This window comes from Myzus persicae, unplaced genomic scaffold (genome assembly GCF_001856785.1).
Source record: "Myzus persicae strain clone G006 unplaced genomic scaffold, MPER_G0061.0, whole genome shotgun sequence".
Classification (NCBI taxonomy): Eukaryota; Metazoa; Arthropoda; class Insecta; order Hemiptera; family Aphididae; genus Myzus; species Myzus persicae.
Genome location: NW_019103868.1, coordinates 26,552 through 43,642, shown reverse-complemented (window position 1 = coordinate 43,642; position 17,091 = coordinate 26,552). Strand labels below are relative to the sequence as shown.

The 17,091-nt window shown below is 30.4% G+C and overlaps 1 protein-coding gene across 1 annotated transcript in view; it reads left to right on the top strand.

The window, feature by feature from the left end:
- The window catches only part of LOC111035657, a 43,418-nt gene that overhangs the window by 13,328 nt on the left and 12,999 nt on the right, over positions 1 to 17,091 (top strand). The window contains exon 2 of the mRNA XM_022317354.1: positions 9,357 to 9,977. Coding sequence (XP_022173046.1) covers positions 9,357 to 9,977 — 621 coding nt within the window. The remainder of the gene's footprint in view (positions 1 to 9,356; positions 9,978 to 17,091) is intronic.

Sequence of the window (17,091 nt, the reverse complement as noted above, 5' to 3'; positions counted from 1 at the left end):
ATTGTATACTTGTTACTTGTATTTAAAGTTATACACTTTAGTGAAGATATTCATGTATCCATGTATATAAAATAACTTATTACCTCCAGGAATTTAATCTACTTATTTTTTGTATAATTTTTTTTAATAAGCTACTAATATTTTGTACGTATTTAACAATCTTAATGACGCATTAAAGTACCTATTATGCCATTTAAGACATATAGTGGTGATACATGCCCAAATAATACAAAATTAAATAATAATTGTTTTTAATTATGCAAACTTTTTTATAAAAATAATTTAAATTTAGTAATTTTAAATATGTATTATTTTAAATTTAAATGTTAGTCTAGTTTTTATAAATAGGCACTCCACTGTGGAAAATGGCAATTGTTGTATTTAAAAAATGTCCCATAATCTCTATAGTCAATCAATGCTATCCATCCTTCCTTCCACATAATGCAGCACTACACCCATACAATAATAAAATTGAAAGTCAAGGAAATAAAATTGTTAACTTCTACAAACATTTTAAAGAAAAATAATTAGGCATCATTATAATATTCTATTATCCTCCGAAGTTCAATCTTTCGAAAAGTGCAACGCGTGAGTACAAATGATACACGCCATTGATGTGCATCCTATCGTACAATAATAATAATAATAATAATAATAATGCATCATTGTGTTTTGTCCACGCTAAGCGGTTTACCAACACTGAACGCCAAGATTGTATTTTGGTTTTTACGGTATGCTGACATAATTATATTTAGGTATATTGCTCAGTTTTGTGCTAGACGTAATTGATCATTATTCTTTAATTCTTTAATTATTTTTTTATGTTTGATTTTATGTTATATACATAATATATACCAGGTGATCAATTTAACGTGAGACACTCATTATTTATGACAGCATGAATTTTTAGTATGTCATTCTAAAGCAGAATATTTTTTGTAGTACTTCGATTTATAAAAATTAAATTTTGAACGAGTACAATGTGTACCTATAGGCTATAGTTTATGAATCATAAGTATTTAAAGTTCTGATGAGGGGAATGGAGTTGTTAATCGTTCATTAAAACTTTAAATACTATTATAAATTTATAACAATAAACTACTCGTCCAAAATCGTATTTGTATAGATTGAAATACTCATCAAAAGAGTAAAAAAAAATAATAATAATTTCAATATAAATATTATAAGTTAGAATTATTTTTAAAAAATGTTGTTTTTAAATTCTTAAAAATTAAAATAATGTGTAAAGAATTATTTTAAAAATCGTTAATAGTAATTAAAATAATGATTGACTTAATAAAAAAACTCAAGGACTCGAAAATATTACGATCTTAAAGTGTATTTAAAAATTAAAAAAAACTGAATTTGAATATATTATTATGCATGATTTAAGCATAAAAACAGGGTGAGAATGGTTAAAATCCTGTATATAATGCAATTTGGCGTACATTTTGTGTCATGTACCGGAGTTATGACAATGTATAAGTTACGAATAACTGTCATAGTATTATGTCGAAAGCTATCCAAGAAACTCAATATACATTTATAAATCATGCAACATAAAAAATATTATAATAATAATTGTCGTGTCGTCATAAAAAAAGGATCCAGCAGCATAACATTAGTACAATATGCATGTTATAATTTGTGTAATCCATTGGTTTAGGAGTAATAATTACTCTACGCGGTGCTCATCATTGTTCAAGGACGCGATGGAAGAAATTACGAATTTCCCTGTGTAATATGAATTTTTATTAATTTAATATATGTGTGTACAACACTGTACAATATTAGATTGCAAAATATCACAATAATATGAAATCCAAAATACTAGAGAAAAGTAGGAGTTCGTTGTTACAGTTAATAATTATTATTTTGCCTCATATTTCATTGAAACTCAACGATTAATGTTATTAGTAGGGCTGATTTTGTAATGTTGTATTTAAGTCAAATATAATTAAATATTTTGTGTATAATGACACCCTGTTATATTTAATGTATTAATCAATTATTAATTATTTGTTTTGTTCGTTATTAGTTTATTACTTTTTCATAAATATAATACAAATATTCATCAATAATTTACGTATTCTACTATGCGTTGACACTCAATGAAACCAGAGGCCAAATGTAATATCCTCCGAGCGAAATTATAAATGCATCTAAACTTATTCGTTTTTATAGTTTTTTACAAATTTTTGACCATGCGCACTTTCAATCAGGAGCCAACTAAAAGTTGTATATATCCATCATTGTACCTTATATACCGTTTCTAAGTTGAGTGTTTTCGGTAGGTACTTCAAAGTTGATATATTTGTTATTTTTATTTTCTGGTTTGTTACTTTTCTGGTTTGCGTAAGGAATAATAACAGTCGTCAAAAAAAAAAAAAAAAATACTGTACAAACCTTAGATAGTTTGTCTTTTAAATCTATTTTGAATTCAAAAGATAGAATGGCTTGGAACTTTTAAGAAGCCATACCAATAAAAAAACCATTAACAGTTTATGGTTTATGCCGTTTATATGGTGATAACTGAACTATGTGTTACCATAAACATTAAACGCACGCATATCAGTGGCAATAATAAATTATTACTTATGATAACTATGTCTATATTCCCAAACAGCATATATAATATATTATATTCAAAAACAAATTATAATTGTTTTGCTTTATACATTGTTGTGCATCCCTAATTTCCCGCAGAAAAATGTGGGTAAATATGAGTGTACAAGACAAAGTAATATTTAACCACAGGCATGTGTTATGTTAACTAGGTATATATTTTATTAGGTTCATACAAAATAGATATTTAATTTAAATTATGGAAGTAATAGTTTGTATTTATAATAAGTCAATAACTGGTAGTTATAACAATTTCAAAGTTGCAGTAACATGATATATAGTTGGGACTAAGCGCCATCACGTTTTTTTTAGTAAATGTAAAGGTGGACTTGATTCCGACCTCTCTCATCACTTAAATTTTTTTTTTAATTTTCCTGTGTGTGATAATGCATTACATTATTATTTATTTAACTTTTATAATAAATTATTATTTTCTAAATTTTTAATGCATAAATTTAGTTAAACATCTTAGTATTTGTAAGTTTGTAACGCATGAAATTGGAAGTATAGTATATATAGTGCATAATATATGTATAAAAATAGCGCGGTTGTCGAAAGTCATTTGAGTTTTGAACAATAATTATTATTATTATGAAAAAATTGTCATAATATTGTTATAAAATTAAATTGTTATTGGTCAACTGTTTTGATAAGTAAGGTTTATGCTTTCGTTGTTCTATCAAATCAAATCTTAGGCGACGTCGATTTGATTTTCTATATTTTTTAGTTTTTGAGACTAAATTCAACATTAATAATGTAACCTCGCGTATGACGGGAAATTCAAATTAAACTGTTTTCTGTAATATTTTATAAAACGGCGGCGGCGGGCCAAAGGATTTCGCGCGTGGTGTTTGCTAAATTTAAACGTTGCGTTGGGTCGCCAACTCGACGACGGCGGTGCAGCAGTTTATATTATATATTTATGTTTTTTTTTTTGGAAGCGCCCGTGTACGTTTTTGTGATTTCGTTGCTAATAATAATATTTTAGAGATGATGCTAAGTATATTATTTTAAACACAGCAAACGCATTATATTTATGGTATACTTACTCATCGAAAGTACACTATTATATATGATATTTTTAATTTATATTATATACATTATGTTATATTTCGATTTTCTTTAAATCATTTGTGTCATAAATTACATTTTTACCGGTCTCTCGCTATTTTTAAGGGCGTATGACATAATTTTTTTATATTAATCACGCTTACCGGCGGAAAATAATTGCTTTTGAAAAATATGATTTAAGATTCGACGTACCTACCGGCTTTGCCCAAGCTCCGTTCTATAGGTATCCGTATTTCGATGGAGTACAATATATTAACAATACGTTTATATTATATAATTTTATTTCCACTTAATATCGCCAAAGTCAGCGGAAGTACCTCCGAAATAGAAAATAAAAACGTTTTCATAAAGACGGGCTTTACTGAATAATCGGTTATGAATTTCGACGTATCAACTTCGTTGAAAAAAACAACATTTCACGAATGAAAATGTACAACTATATAATAATAAGTCGCTAAAATGTAATACTTGTGTACGTCTGTAATGCCATATTGCTATATACACACTGTATTATTATTATAGCTATATAATATACAGCGTGCACGCATATAATGCAATATTGAAACGTCCATTAGTCTTAATAGGATTTGGAAAATAAAAGCTAGTTCCGAAATAAATTGTATTTTTCTCCGGGAAGGCGTATGTAACAACGGAGGTTCACAATATGTGTGGGGGTTGTCGTCGTAGAATCGCTAAGATTTCGTTTGGACGGGAAATATTATATACGATACATCCGGTAAGACGTGTTCGGTTTCGATTTCTCCCTGAAGAAAACCCGTGCACGACCCCGACGGACGCCAACGCTTCATTATATTGCCTCTTTTTTCGCGTACGGCCACTATTAAAACGATATCGGATTACGTGACGATAATAATAAATAATAATAATAATATTATGTGAACGAGGTGCGCTCGTGTCCAGTCATCCGGCCGTTTATTATTGTCTCGGATCGTCTATTTTTATAACACATCCACCGTGATCTATCCACCTGGTACAACCCCACCAGTAAAATCCCGCCTGCACGTATTGTTGACGACCAGTCCCACACCGGAAGTCTATACCACCACCGTTTACCGGAAGGAAATTCACCTCACGCGTGTGCTCACGCGTAGATTTATAATTGCTCAGACAGTGACACAATATATAATATTACATGTTGGCATATAATATGTCATATATATATATATATAAATATTACAGTGTACAAAATATTCCTATACCTACCTATTGGTTATTGGCTGGTTATTGTCGGTTTCACAGCCCATCGCCTGATTTGTCGTTCGTTTAAAAATCATTTTTCCACAACGCGTCCCATTAAATTATAAATAACGCTAAAATGGTATTATTCCCATGTCATTTATTTAGAGTGGTGTCGTTAATACTCGTTAAAGTATGATAATATTATAATGTACAACATGTGTACCATTATTGTATATACTCGTAATATTATGTAATTTCACATTTGCTAGCGCTTTAGAATGCGAATTGCTGATTAACCTACGATCGACACTAGCCTGCATACAATATTATGCTCATAGCAAAGTAACATTTTCAAAATATTGATACAATTTAAAAAAGTAAAATAAAAATATTTCATTTTATTCATCACTATGTATTAAAATATTATGAATAAATATAGAAAACATTTTTTAGCAGGAGAAAAAACGCTTTTCACAACACTTCAGCAAAATATTTTTACATCGTTTCGTTTTTAAATTTACAAAACGTTTTAATAATATTTGATTTCAAAATATATAATAATATTATAGCCGAATATTTTGAAGATATTTGATGAAAAAAAATGGGTCGTCACGGATGCCTGACAGATGTGAAACATCGAAAATTACTTTTATTTTAAAGGCATATTAGATGTTTTGCACGTGTGGCTACAAGCGAGTTGCGTACTTTGAGCTTTGCGTCCGCTGCGCTCGTGGCAACGTTACCAAGCGCCGCTTTGGATGTTTCACATCAATTAACTTATAATATTTGATTCAAAGCGTTTCGAAAAGAATGTTTTAGTTATATTTGATTTCAGATATAATAGGGCGACCGAAAATTTTGAAGCTAATTCAACAATATTTTCAATAACATTTTTGACAGGAAACCCTCAACAAATATTTTTAATATATTAATATTTTCGATTTGCTATGTAGGGATATTATAATTTACACAGAGTGTACCATTATTGCATATAATAGATATGGCGCAAAGTAGTCGTTTCACATTTGCTCGTGTCCAAGAATCCAAATTGATGATTAACTTACTCACTACACTAGCCTGCACACAATAAAGCCTATAATATTATAATAATATAATTCATCCTATCACCTTACGCAATTTTAACATGATTTTCGGGACTTAATTCGCATTTACGAAACGCGTACATTAATTCGCACCTTTAATTCTCTCTACTCAACTGCTGACACGTTTATATTATACATAATACGTATAGTTGTATATTTGACATTTGTATGCGAATACGACTTATAATAAATTTATAAGCCTAAATCCCTCATCATGATATTATAATATAGGTAGCTTCTTAATTTATCTTGAATATAAACGCCGTAATCAGAATTATAATATGTATCATGGGTGTAATATGAAAGGCCATTGTATGTAGTCATTCGTCAATGTAAAACATACGGTTAGTGTTTAAATATTAATACATTCGGGAGTACCCACGCTGAGTAATCTAAGTTACTAAACTATTAAAATGCCCGTTTTGTTAGTGTATTTGGGCAATAATAAATTAATATGATATGATCACCGCACCAGAGGCTAAAACATTTTTATTATTTATAATTTTTTTTTGGTTCTTATAATTAGAGAAAAAAAGCTTCCCAGTTTTAGTTTTATCAAACACATGTTTTTAAAGGCACTTACAGAATTAGTTTTTAAAGTGTAAACAAGATAAGCACAGAATTTGCAATCAGTGACTTGGGAATGATAAAACCAAAATATATAAATACTTAATTATCATCATAAAAAAAATAATATTAAGTTTTTTTTTGGAAATTTGTCTGCAATACTATTAGGTGTATTATATGTATATTTTTTTTTCAAAAAACTTATTTGTACTAAAATAAAATAATATTTGAATTAATAACCATACAAATCTATACTACCGGATACTAGGTATCGGCACTGCCCTACTCTACCCTACCGGCTACCATCAGAGAATAAGCAAAGGGTTCCGGCCGGGTTTCTGTTAAAAGACTTTTAGAAGGTTTTTTTAAATTAGGTTTACGGTATACCTATATGGCTATATGTATACGAATAACAATGTTACGTACACGGCTTTTTTTCTTCTTTTTTTTATTTCTTGTTTTTTGAAATTTGGAGCCAATTAGAAACAAACAACCATAATGCATGGTCGGCGCACGAGTGTAAGCATTTTTTTTTTTTTAATGTTATTTTGACGTTTCGAACATCTGTCGTAACTGCCAAAATGATAGACACCATGTCGAATTAAGTGCGCTACAGCAGATGAGACCACGCGGTCTGCAGCCGTCGATATCGTTACGCCATCAGATATTATTATGTGCAACATTTACGGTCGGCCTATACACCGTTATACTCGGTCAAATTGGTTATAATAATAATAATACTATGTGTATTTTTCGGCATCAGCGGTTACATATAAACAAACACAGGCAGTCAACAATGTGGTCAGTATACATTGTCTACGGAAATACGAATTTTTCCAATTTTGTATTATTATATTGTATTATATTATATTATATTTTACCTCCGAACGTAGGATAGTAAAACGTATGATAATAATATATGTATACACATATTATATATATATATATATATATATATATGAAGAGAGGGAGAGAGAGTGATAATATTACGTTAGAAATTTCCCACGAGAAAACACGGAAAAAACAAATTATTCATATTGTAATATAATATAGGTATATACAAGCAATATTATTATCTATAGTTTTGTTAGAAATATATTATTGTACAAACGCATAGATACGTTTCTCGTTTTGATTGATATACATATCGTCGTAGGCCGCTCAGCTACATATAATGCTGTGCGTGAACCGAAGCCGAAAACAGTAATTTTTTATTCACATATATATTATAAATATTTTTTTTTAAGAGTCCGATTGCATCGCACCTATTGGCCCCATACTTTAATATGTTATACCATCCATATGCCACAGAATACTCTCATGGGCTTAAGGGTATATATCATGAAGTCGGCCGAGCTTGTATTTTTCTCACATAATAATATTATAATATATTGTATAATGTGCATCGAACATCGTACACCTCTTGGTTCTAGTATGCCCCTATATTTTCTTAGCTAGCTATTACTTTATATTTATACGATTTTGATCTCACGTCCCCACTCCTACCCTCCTGAGAAAAACATTTTTCGTCAATAATTTATTTGGTTAAAAACACCTGCACTGTCTACATGCTGTCAGAGCTGTTATGTTGCAAACTAATGATGTTCGACTCCAACGATGTATAGTTTTTGTTAGAATTATTATATCTACCTACATAGATATAAGTTATAATAATAGTTATTGCTTCTATTTTATTTATTATCATTGTATATACTAAATACACCGTTTCACTTATCATATATTATATTACCTATTGTTTGAGACGCATGTGTCTCAGTGACTCAGTAGTGGTATCGTTTATCCGCGGGGTTAATAGTCAATACACCATGTAAAGTGAATTTCATTATCATGTAATATTCTTTTTTCGATGTCTGTACCAACTTGTGTTTGAATTGATCATCATGATATAAACCGTGTTATACTAACCGAGGGAGTTTCAAAATTTTATATCGAGCTGGTGATTTATTGGTTAGTTACGTAATAGGAAATAGTCAAACTTTGCTGTTTACATGTTATATATATCGTATACAACAGCCGCCTTATATAAAGTAATATAATGTGTAATTTATTGTCATAATCTTATGGTAGACCAAGCAGAAGACAATAAAGAATGTTATAATAGAAAAAAGAATACATCGTATGTATAATATATTAAATATAGATCCATTCCATTATATTATTTATATATATAATGGATATTATGTATATTGCATATAATACCATGTCATAATATATCAAATATAGATCTTTATCTATATCTAAATATCAAAGTAGTTCAATTAACTTCAGATAATTATTACTTCAGTAAATGTTTGTTTTTAAACATGATTGTAAGTTTTCCCGTTAATTTTTTGTTGGTTAGGGTAGAAAATTCAAAATATTAATCTATAATAAATATTAAAATCCCTTGTAATAAAAAATAATGAAACACCTACAGCCCTACAGTTTGATAACCTGTTACAAACAATAGATTACACGTTTTTTTTAAAGCTCAAAATTGCATATGACTGGATGAAAAATTGTATTAGGTATCTATATGATGAGATAAAATCATTAATAATATTATTATTTATTAGTAGGTACCTAAACTGGTATATAATTTAACGATAATGCTTAAAGTTCAGTTGACAGACTACACATGTTTATGTATTGTTTGATATCGTAAAAACGAAATCAAATCCACGATTTATATTTGTAATACACAATATAGCTATTTCCGCGTGGAATGAAAAATCTTGGCAATGTGTGAAAAATGATCGTAAACTGATGTGTTTTTTTTTTTGTCCACAGACCAGGCGGCATTGACCGTAAACGTTGTGCGAGTCGTCAGGGTGGACGTGCCGTCGGTGGTTCGGTCATACGATGCCAAGCCCGACCAGGCTGCCACTGCGATCGGCGGTGCACCTCCGCCGCTGTTGTTGGGCTGCGTATACGCGTTGGAGGGTGGAGAGAACGATGACGAGAATGGCGATGTGAAACCACGGCCGGTCAACGGGACAGCGTCTACGGCGAACGGCGCTCGCGACCGGCGGTCATCGTCGCCGGCACCGGACCTGGCCATGGACGCGGCCATGGAGGAGGTGCAGCGGCTACGGGGTTTGGTGGTCAAGTGGTACTTCCGGCGCAACCCCATACCGGCAGCACCAAACGACGCGATGGCCATCATCAATGACAACGAACAGGTGTATCAGTGGATAGCTGGCGGCGGTCCTGAGGCGGGGGGCGGGCTCGGCCCGCTCAGCGGACGAACGGTTGACGTCACCGCAGAGACGCCACGTGCCGACCGCTCGTACTTGCACCGGGTCATCAGGGTCGAGCGGCCCACCGCCGAGCTCACCGGCGAGTACAGGTGTCAAGTGGAGGACTGGAACTCTGAACGCCGGTCTGCCTGGCACCCCATGGTCGTATACAGTGAGTACACATTATTGTGTATATATTATTATAATTTATACTCACGTATTTAATACGTTATGTCGCGTATTTCTACTTACTAGTAGAACTAAAATTTTTACAAGTTACAACCTCTTTTCGTGGCGATTTGGCATAGGCCAGTTTGATATTCAAACACTAGTCGGTCGATACTCATTTGTAGTAATTCTCAGGTAGTTTCTTGATGACCAAATTATTATAGCGTGAAAAAAATATATTTTCATCATGTACGTTTCCGTTCCATAATAAATCCATTAAATCATTGAACAACTTACTACTTAGCTTGTTTTATGATTGATTTATCTTGCTGCTTATAGTTCAAGAGGAAAGAATTATTACTATAAACTTAGAACAGAACTAAGTTTAGGTACCAATAATATTGAACCAATTACGTTACCATCCGCCTCCTTATTTAAAAAAAAATTTTTTTATCCAAAAAAAAATTGACCCTTGGCTACATGGGCCGTTGGGTCTATAGACGATATGATTAATTAATTGTCTCTACTTATTTTAACTATACATTTTTATATAATATTGTCTTGAAGATTGGCTGTGATGAATTGGATGATGTTGGCAATGTATTTAGGGTGATTGTTTAGTACTTCGGCTAGTGATTCGGGCAGGTTTTGGCTTGTTCGGATATTGTAGTGTGTTCGGCATTCAGTGAGAATGTGGCTGATGGTGACTTGGAAACCGCAGGATGTACACATTGGGGATTCTTCTTTGGCCATTATGAAACTGAGAGATTTGCGTGCGCCTGATTCTGAGTCTCGTTAATATATGACTTCGAATTTTCTGTGAATTTCGATAGGAAAAATGAAATTTTTCGGTGTCATGTTTAATATGATTTAATTTGTATAGTAAGATATGTCCACTTTTGGTGCCATCTTAGTTAACATTTAATTGTAATAAGTGTTCGTATGTCTCTGAGTGAAGTAATTTGTGTGGACGATGATAGTGGAGAGGTGATTGTAGCTTTGGCTGGGAGATCAGCGACTTCGTTTTCTTTTATGTTCTCCTCATTTTTTTTGGTAGAAGAAATAATATGTTGACTTAACTGAAAGCACTGACCTTACCGGTATTTCATAACATGTTGAATATAGAATTGTTTTACCTTATTATCTGAATTTTAAACGTTGAGCATTGTAACTAATTTTATTTAAAAAAAAATGACACTAATTTCGGTAGTGAAAAATTCAATGTACAAAGAAATAAGAACGACGCTTGATGGTGAAAGTTCATAATACATAATTTAAAAATAAAACGCATAGGAAATAACGAAAATGTCCTTAAGTATTTACAATATATTATGTACTTACTCATTATATATTTAATATGAAAAATACTTGTGTATTTAATATGTATATGTCTATAAATATGTAAGATTAAATTAGTACAAATTTATTCATATGTACATAAAACACATATAAAATATTAAAACTGGGTAAAAAATATGTAATTACTAATTACAGTTAAATACGTTCTCTACTCTCTACAGTTATGAATTATGACCCTGAATCATAATCGATACTTAGTAATTAATTTGTTATAATTAATAGGTATTGATTACATTGAGTGCTTATATAATATAGTACTATCAATACCTAAAAGTGTAATTACCTAAATAATATGTTATATATATGCGCATATATGATATAATTTACAAACAATGCACGGTAATAGCCACTACACTGTATAATACGAGGATTTGAGAATGGCAAAACTTCGCACTGAACAACAAGCACGATGACGCAAAAACAAAAAAAAAAAATTGAAAACAGTGCTTTAGAATTGGACATTGGAGATGGGCACAGAGAAAACTGCGCGAAAAACGTTTTATAAGACTGACCTATGGAAAATATCAAAGTTACCCTCGAGTTACGTAAGCAATTATAATATGATTGGCGGTTGCATCGACCGTGCTTACCATGGTCGGACCTCGTGAGTGTAGAACCTCACCGGATTTAAACTAAACATTTTTCACTGGCAACTTTATTTCGTACGCGTCCGTCCGTGAATCGCATTGTGACATACCTATACTGAGGTTGAGTAAATCTTACCCTACCCTCCTTGGTAGACTACAGTACACATCTTGATATACTTACGGTAAGTGGGTAACCATTTTATTTTGTCATTAATTCAAGTATTTTACGACGTTGTTTGTCGCGGTTATCGTTAGTTTTTTTCGGTGTATGTTTAGCCAAAAACAATTTTCGATCGTACGTTTGTACTGTTAATATATATAAAGGTTTTAAAAAAGGTCAAGTATCACCTTGGTAAAATTGACATATTATAATATTATATATATTGTGCACTATCGTCCCTTCGTCTTATCCACATATAGATCCTAATATTCTATGCAATATACATATTATTATGCTGTGTATTAGGTATAGATCTACAGCGTTATTAGGTTATTGTGGCTGACAACGGTATAATTTGGTAGGGTGTGAATTTAGGGGAGTGAAAGACAAAAGCGCCCCGAACAACCGCGATAGAACATTTTAATATTTAGTTAACGATGCATATACTGCATTTGCAAATATACCTCGTACATTTTGTCAGAGTAGTTCAGATCGAGATATCGGAATTATTAAGCACTTATTGAAATAAAGAAATTGCTTATTTTTTAATATGAATATTGTAATACAATAGTATTACGTTTGTATTCACCGCACTGAATAATTTATTTAAAAACAATTACCGAATAATGAATAATCTTATAAAAACGATATTTTTTATTTCCCGGTACAAACAATAATTGGCACCAAACGGTTTGAATTTGATTTTTTTCAACTGGTCTAAAAGTACTCTGGCCGTCAAATGAAATATTTATTGCAGTCTGCAAGCACACTTAGATTATGTTATATTTTTAATAACGTATATAATATACGTAGGTATGCATAGGTACTATAGAAAATCCGAAATTTTGAAAGAGGAATAACAATAAAGCATTTAAACATTGGGTATAATACATTATTTCAACTCGAGGTTAAAAAAATAAAAAAGTGTTCTCATTGGCTGAAATACGTATCATCCTGTATATACATATAGGTACTCGTATTGTATTATCAATATATAAGTATATAAAACGGCATTGCATTAAATCGCTGCTGTATAGCGAGTCCTGAAATTGTGTGCAGTATAGCAATTTAAGACGTGCGCACACTGAGCCTGATTTATGTAATTTGAGTAAATGAAAAAAAATATAATTTAGGACTTTTCTATTTTGTATAGGTATATGATACGGGTAATATCAGGTTTAGAATAATTTCGTAATTACCGGATGGTTTACTGGTATATGGTTGAGTTCACCAGACATGAGTACAATGTCTTATCAACAAACGATTTGGTTATTCATTTCTACGTCCCCATTGTGTAACGGAATAACATTGTTTTCAATTATTTAAAAAAAACATTTTACTTATAAAAAATTAAAATCTATTTTTAAAAACGATAAAACGACATAAAATAGCAGGTATAAGTAAAGACATTTTTTAGCTTCATCGTGATTTAAAAATCTACTCTAATATAATGAATACTTCTATAATGAATATTGATTTAGCTTGATATTAAAATTCAGATTGGATGAACCATGCCCGTTTTTGCTGTATTTTTGGTAATTTTAATCTAGTCATAAATCATACATGGAACAAAATATTTAAGCACTCCACAGGTAAATTATTATGCAACGTGCATACTGCATTGCTGCAAATAGATGAAAAATCACATACTCATTATTATTTAATATTCACATAAATTTAAACAAATTAACTATAAAGTATGAAACCTATAATAATTACATAGTATTGCTCATCAAAAATCATTTATTCAAAATTACTGCTGTTTTCTTTTATAAAATCGTAACTTGTTGTCTCCATAAAATAAATAACTAAATACACACAACCTACCGAATTATCAAATATTATTGACTAGCCATAATAAGGCGAAGTTTCATATCCATACCGTTGGTAAACAAATCGATCAGCCTGTGAAATTTCCATTAACATTCAATTCCGTCTTCTTTGCTAAACCCAATGACTATACTATATGTTTGTATAATATATACGAAACGATCAATTTTTGTGCATGGCTAAACACAATCAATAAAAAAAGCCATATTTGTATTGATGTACATAAACACATTATGCCGCGGAAGAACCAGGTGGTGTCAAAAAGATGGAGGTCGTGTGTGATTCAGAAATATTTACAAGTATAAGGTAGTCAGGTTTTTTTATATTCTCCCGCCCGACACATGTATTATTTGTTTTTAATTTCGAATGCTATATTGGTGAACAATGTAAACATGTAAAGCGTGTCGTCGATTTTCAATGGAGTTGCCGTTACCGTGGAATGGGTGTATGGTTAAAAAAATAGTAAAATGAAATGAAAAACAATAACAAAACGTGATGTGTACCTAAAGAGCATCGAATTGAAAGGGGTTATTATAATAATAGTTGTTATATACCATATAATAATCGGATATGTTGTTCTAAAAAAATAATGGTAAAAAAAACCAAAATCGGAATTTGGTCTAAATGTTACTTTTATGCGTTCTACGAAATGAAGTATAATGTCATAATATGCCTATGCACGTATCAAATGTTGTCTGAAATACTACTACATGAACCTAATAGGGCATATTTTATTCAACCGTAGTAGGTTAGTTTTTTGTTTATATTTTACTACAGAATATTGTATGAATCATTATCAGTAGTTTTTAGCAGTTCAGTTTTGAGTATAATTTCCTGTTCCCTAATGCACACATGTTGAGAGGGTCATATATTCAGCGACCGGAAGCCCAAGCACTTCAAAACTATTAAAATATGCACACATTCTGTTTAACGAGCGACCGTAACAATATCGGTTTAAATTATAAACATAATTTATTATTTTCAAATATATGAAACAACGTTTAACGATATTATTTATTTATTCGAGCGAAAAAAATTTATACTTTCAATTACTACAATGAACAATAAAATGTTCTTTTTTTCATAATGCTAACAGTTTGAGTGTTTTAACATTTTATTATTGTTTCTAACCGTAACATAATATTACATAATAATATAACACAATTATTCCTGTCCTGTAAGTTTTAATTAAAAATAATTTAAAAGCTTGCTTGTTGTGTACCTATTACTTTACCTAACCTATATAACAACTATATATTATACAATACCAAAAAACAGTTTATCGCCGTAAAATGTTTTTTTTTAATAATTGAATTTTATGTAGATTTTATTATATAGTACACGGTTATATTAAAAATGGCTTGCAAAACTATATGTGTATGGTATAATAAATAATAATACTATTTTCTTTGCGGATCATCTTGCTGATGTGCGAGGAAAAACCAAAAAAAAAATCTAAGCCATCAATAGTAACAATATAATACTTACCTATATTTTTTTTAGTAATATTATAATTGTGGAGCACACGAAGATTATTATTCTTTATAATATAATCCCCGTAATATTAAGTATGTTTTGTGTTTATTTAAAATAAATATTTGAAAAAACTGAAAATCAACATCGAACGCCAATTATTATTATTATTATTATTATTGTAACGGCAGTAGTCTTGTTTATGCGTTTAAAAATATAATAACGATGGCAAGTAAATGTATGTATGTCCTGAATAATGAGAACGAGCGCTAAAAAAAACTTTAAAAAACTTAATATTATTTTATTTAATGTAATGAATATAATATAATATGCTCGCGATGTCCACCGCGACGGACTACTTCTTAAGAAATCCGATGGCCTAAATTAAAAAAAAAAAATACAAATAATAAATATGTAATAATACAATTCGCCGCGATTGAAAAACATGACCGCACGCTCTTGCTCACGTAGGTAGGTATTGTAATTTTTGTTATAATATTACGCCTATTTATATTCTTCAGATATTCTACTCGTACCTGAGCGTGTGGCTATCGGTCATCATCTAGAGTGAGCAACAAGCATAATAGGTATAGGTAACCATAACATCTGTCCTGACAACAACATAATTATATAGATTATATATTATACTAAAAGTCAGTCTAGTTTTTTATTAGGTATCAAAAAGAAAATTTTTATATTTTATATAATATCTGAAATGTATATATAGTATTAAATTTTTTAAAGAAACATCATATTGTTTATAACTTTGTTTTAATTGTTCACATTCATTTAATAGTTTTATTTCATAATCGAAAATGGAATATTTTTTGAAGATGTCATTATATAAAATACACTAAATAGTCTAATGTAGTAATATGTATTTTATAGAAGTATTTTAAATTAATAAGAATAGAGTATTGTGCCGTAGTACTATTATAATATTACTATAAAAATATTCCCAGACTACCCTACAGCTTCATCGTTCAACTCAATTATCTATGTTTGTAGTAATTAATTATAAACATTTTCAGAAAATGTATTGCTTCAGAATATATTATTGAAAATAATAGATGAAATTAAAAAATTTTAAATCAAAAAAATGATGAAAGTAGTTTACTTTATAACAGCTAGCAAATGTCGTGTTTTCTTATAAATGTCCTAAATGTCCTAGTTACACATAATTCTATCTGAATTATTTATGTTTTTAAAAATAATCTTATCCGTTATACCTCAGCCATACACATACGCTAGTTAATATTGACTGCATTGGCTGCGTTTCGCTCTTGCAATTACATTTAGCTAGCCCTAGAAATAATCACAAAGTACAATATATATCCGTATTATTGTATATTATATTATTCGATAAAGCATGCCATTCAATAAAACTCTCGACTTAAAAAAAAAATAATAGTACGACGTATACACGTTTTAATAACAATATATATAATAAATAATAATATGTGCACACAACGATGGTCGTGTTATTATTGTTATTTATCGTTATTATTATTATCATTAAAGCGTCATCGTTGCCTCCCCGTGTTTATTTTTTGTGTCCCAGCGTGTGGGCTGCACACGCGTTTAACTACGCGTTATTGGACGATTATTATTATTTTCACGTATACGGGGACATTGTATTTGTATTATATATTATACATGTATATATATACTAAATAATGTTATTTTCCGCGCTCATGCAATTGTCGTAG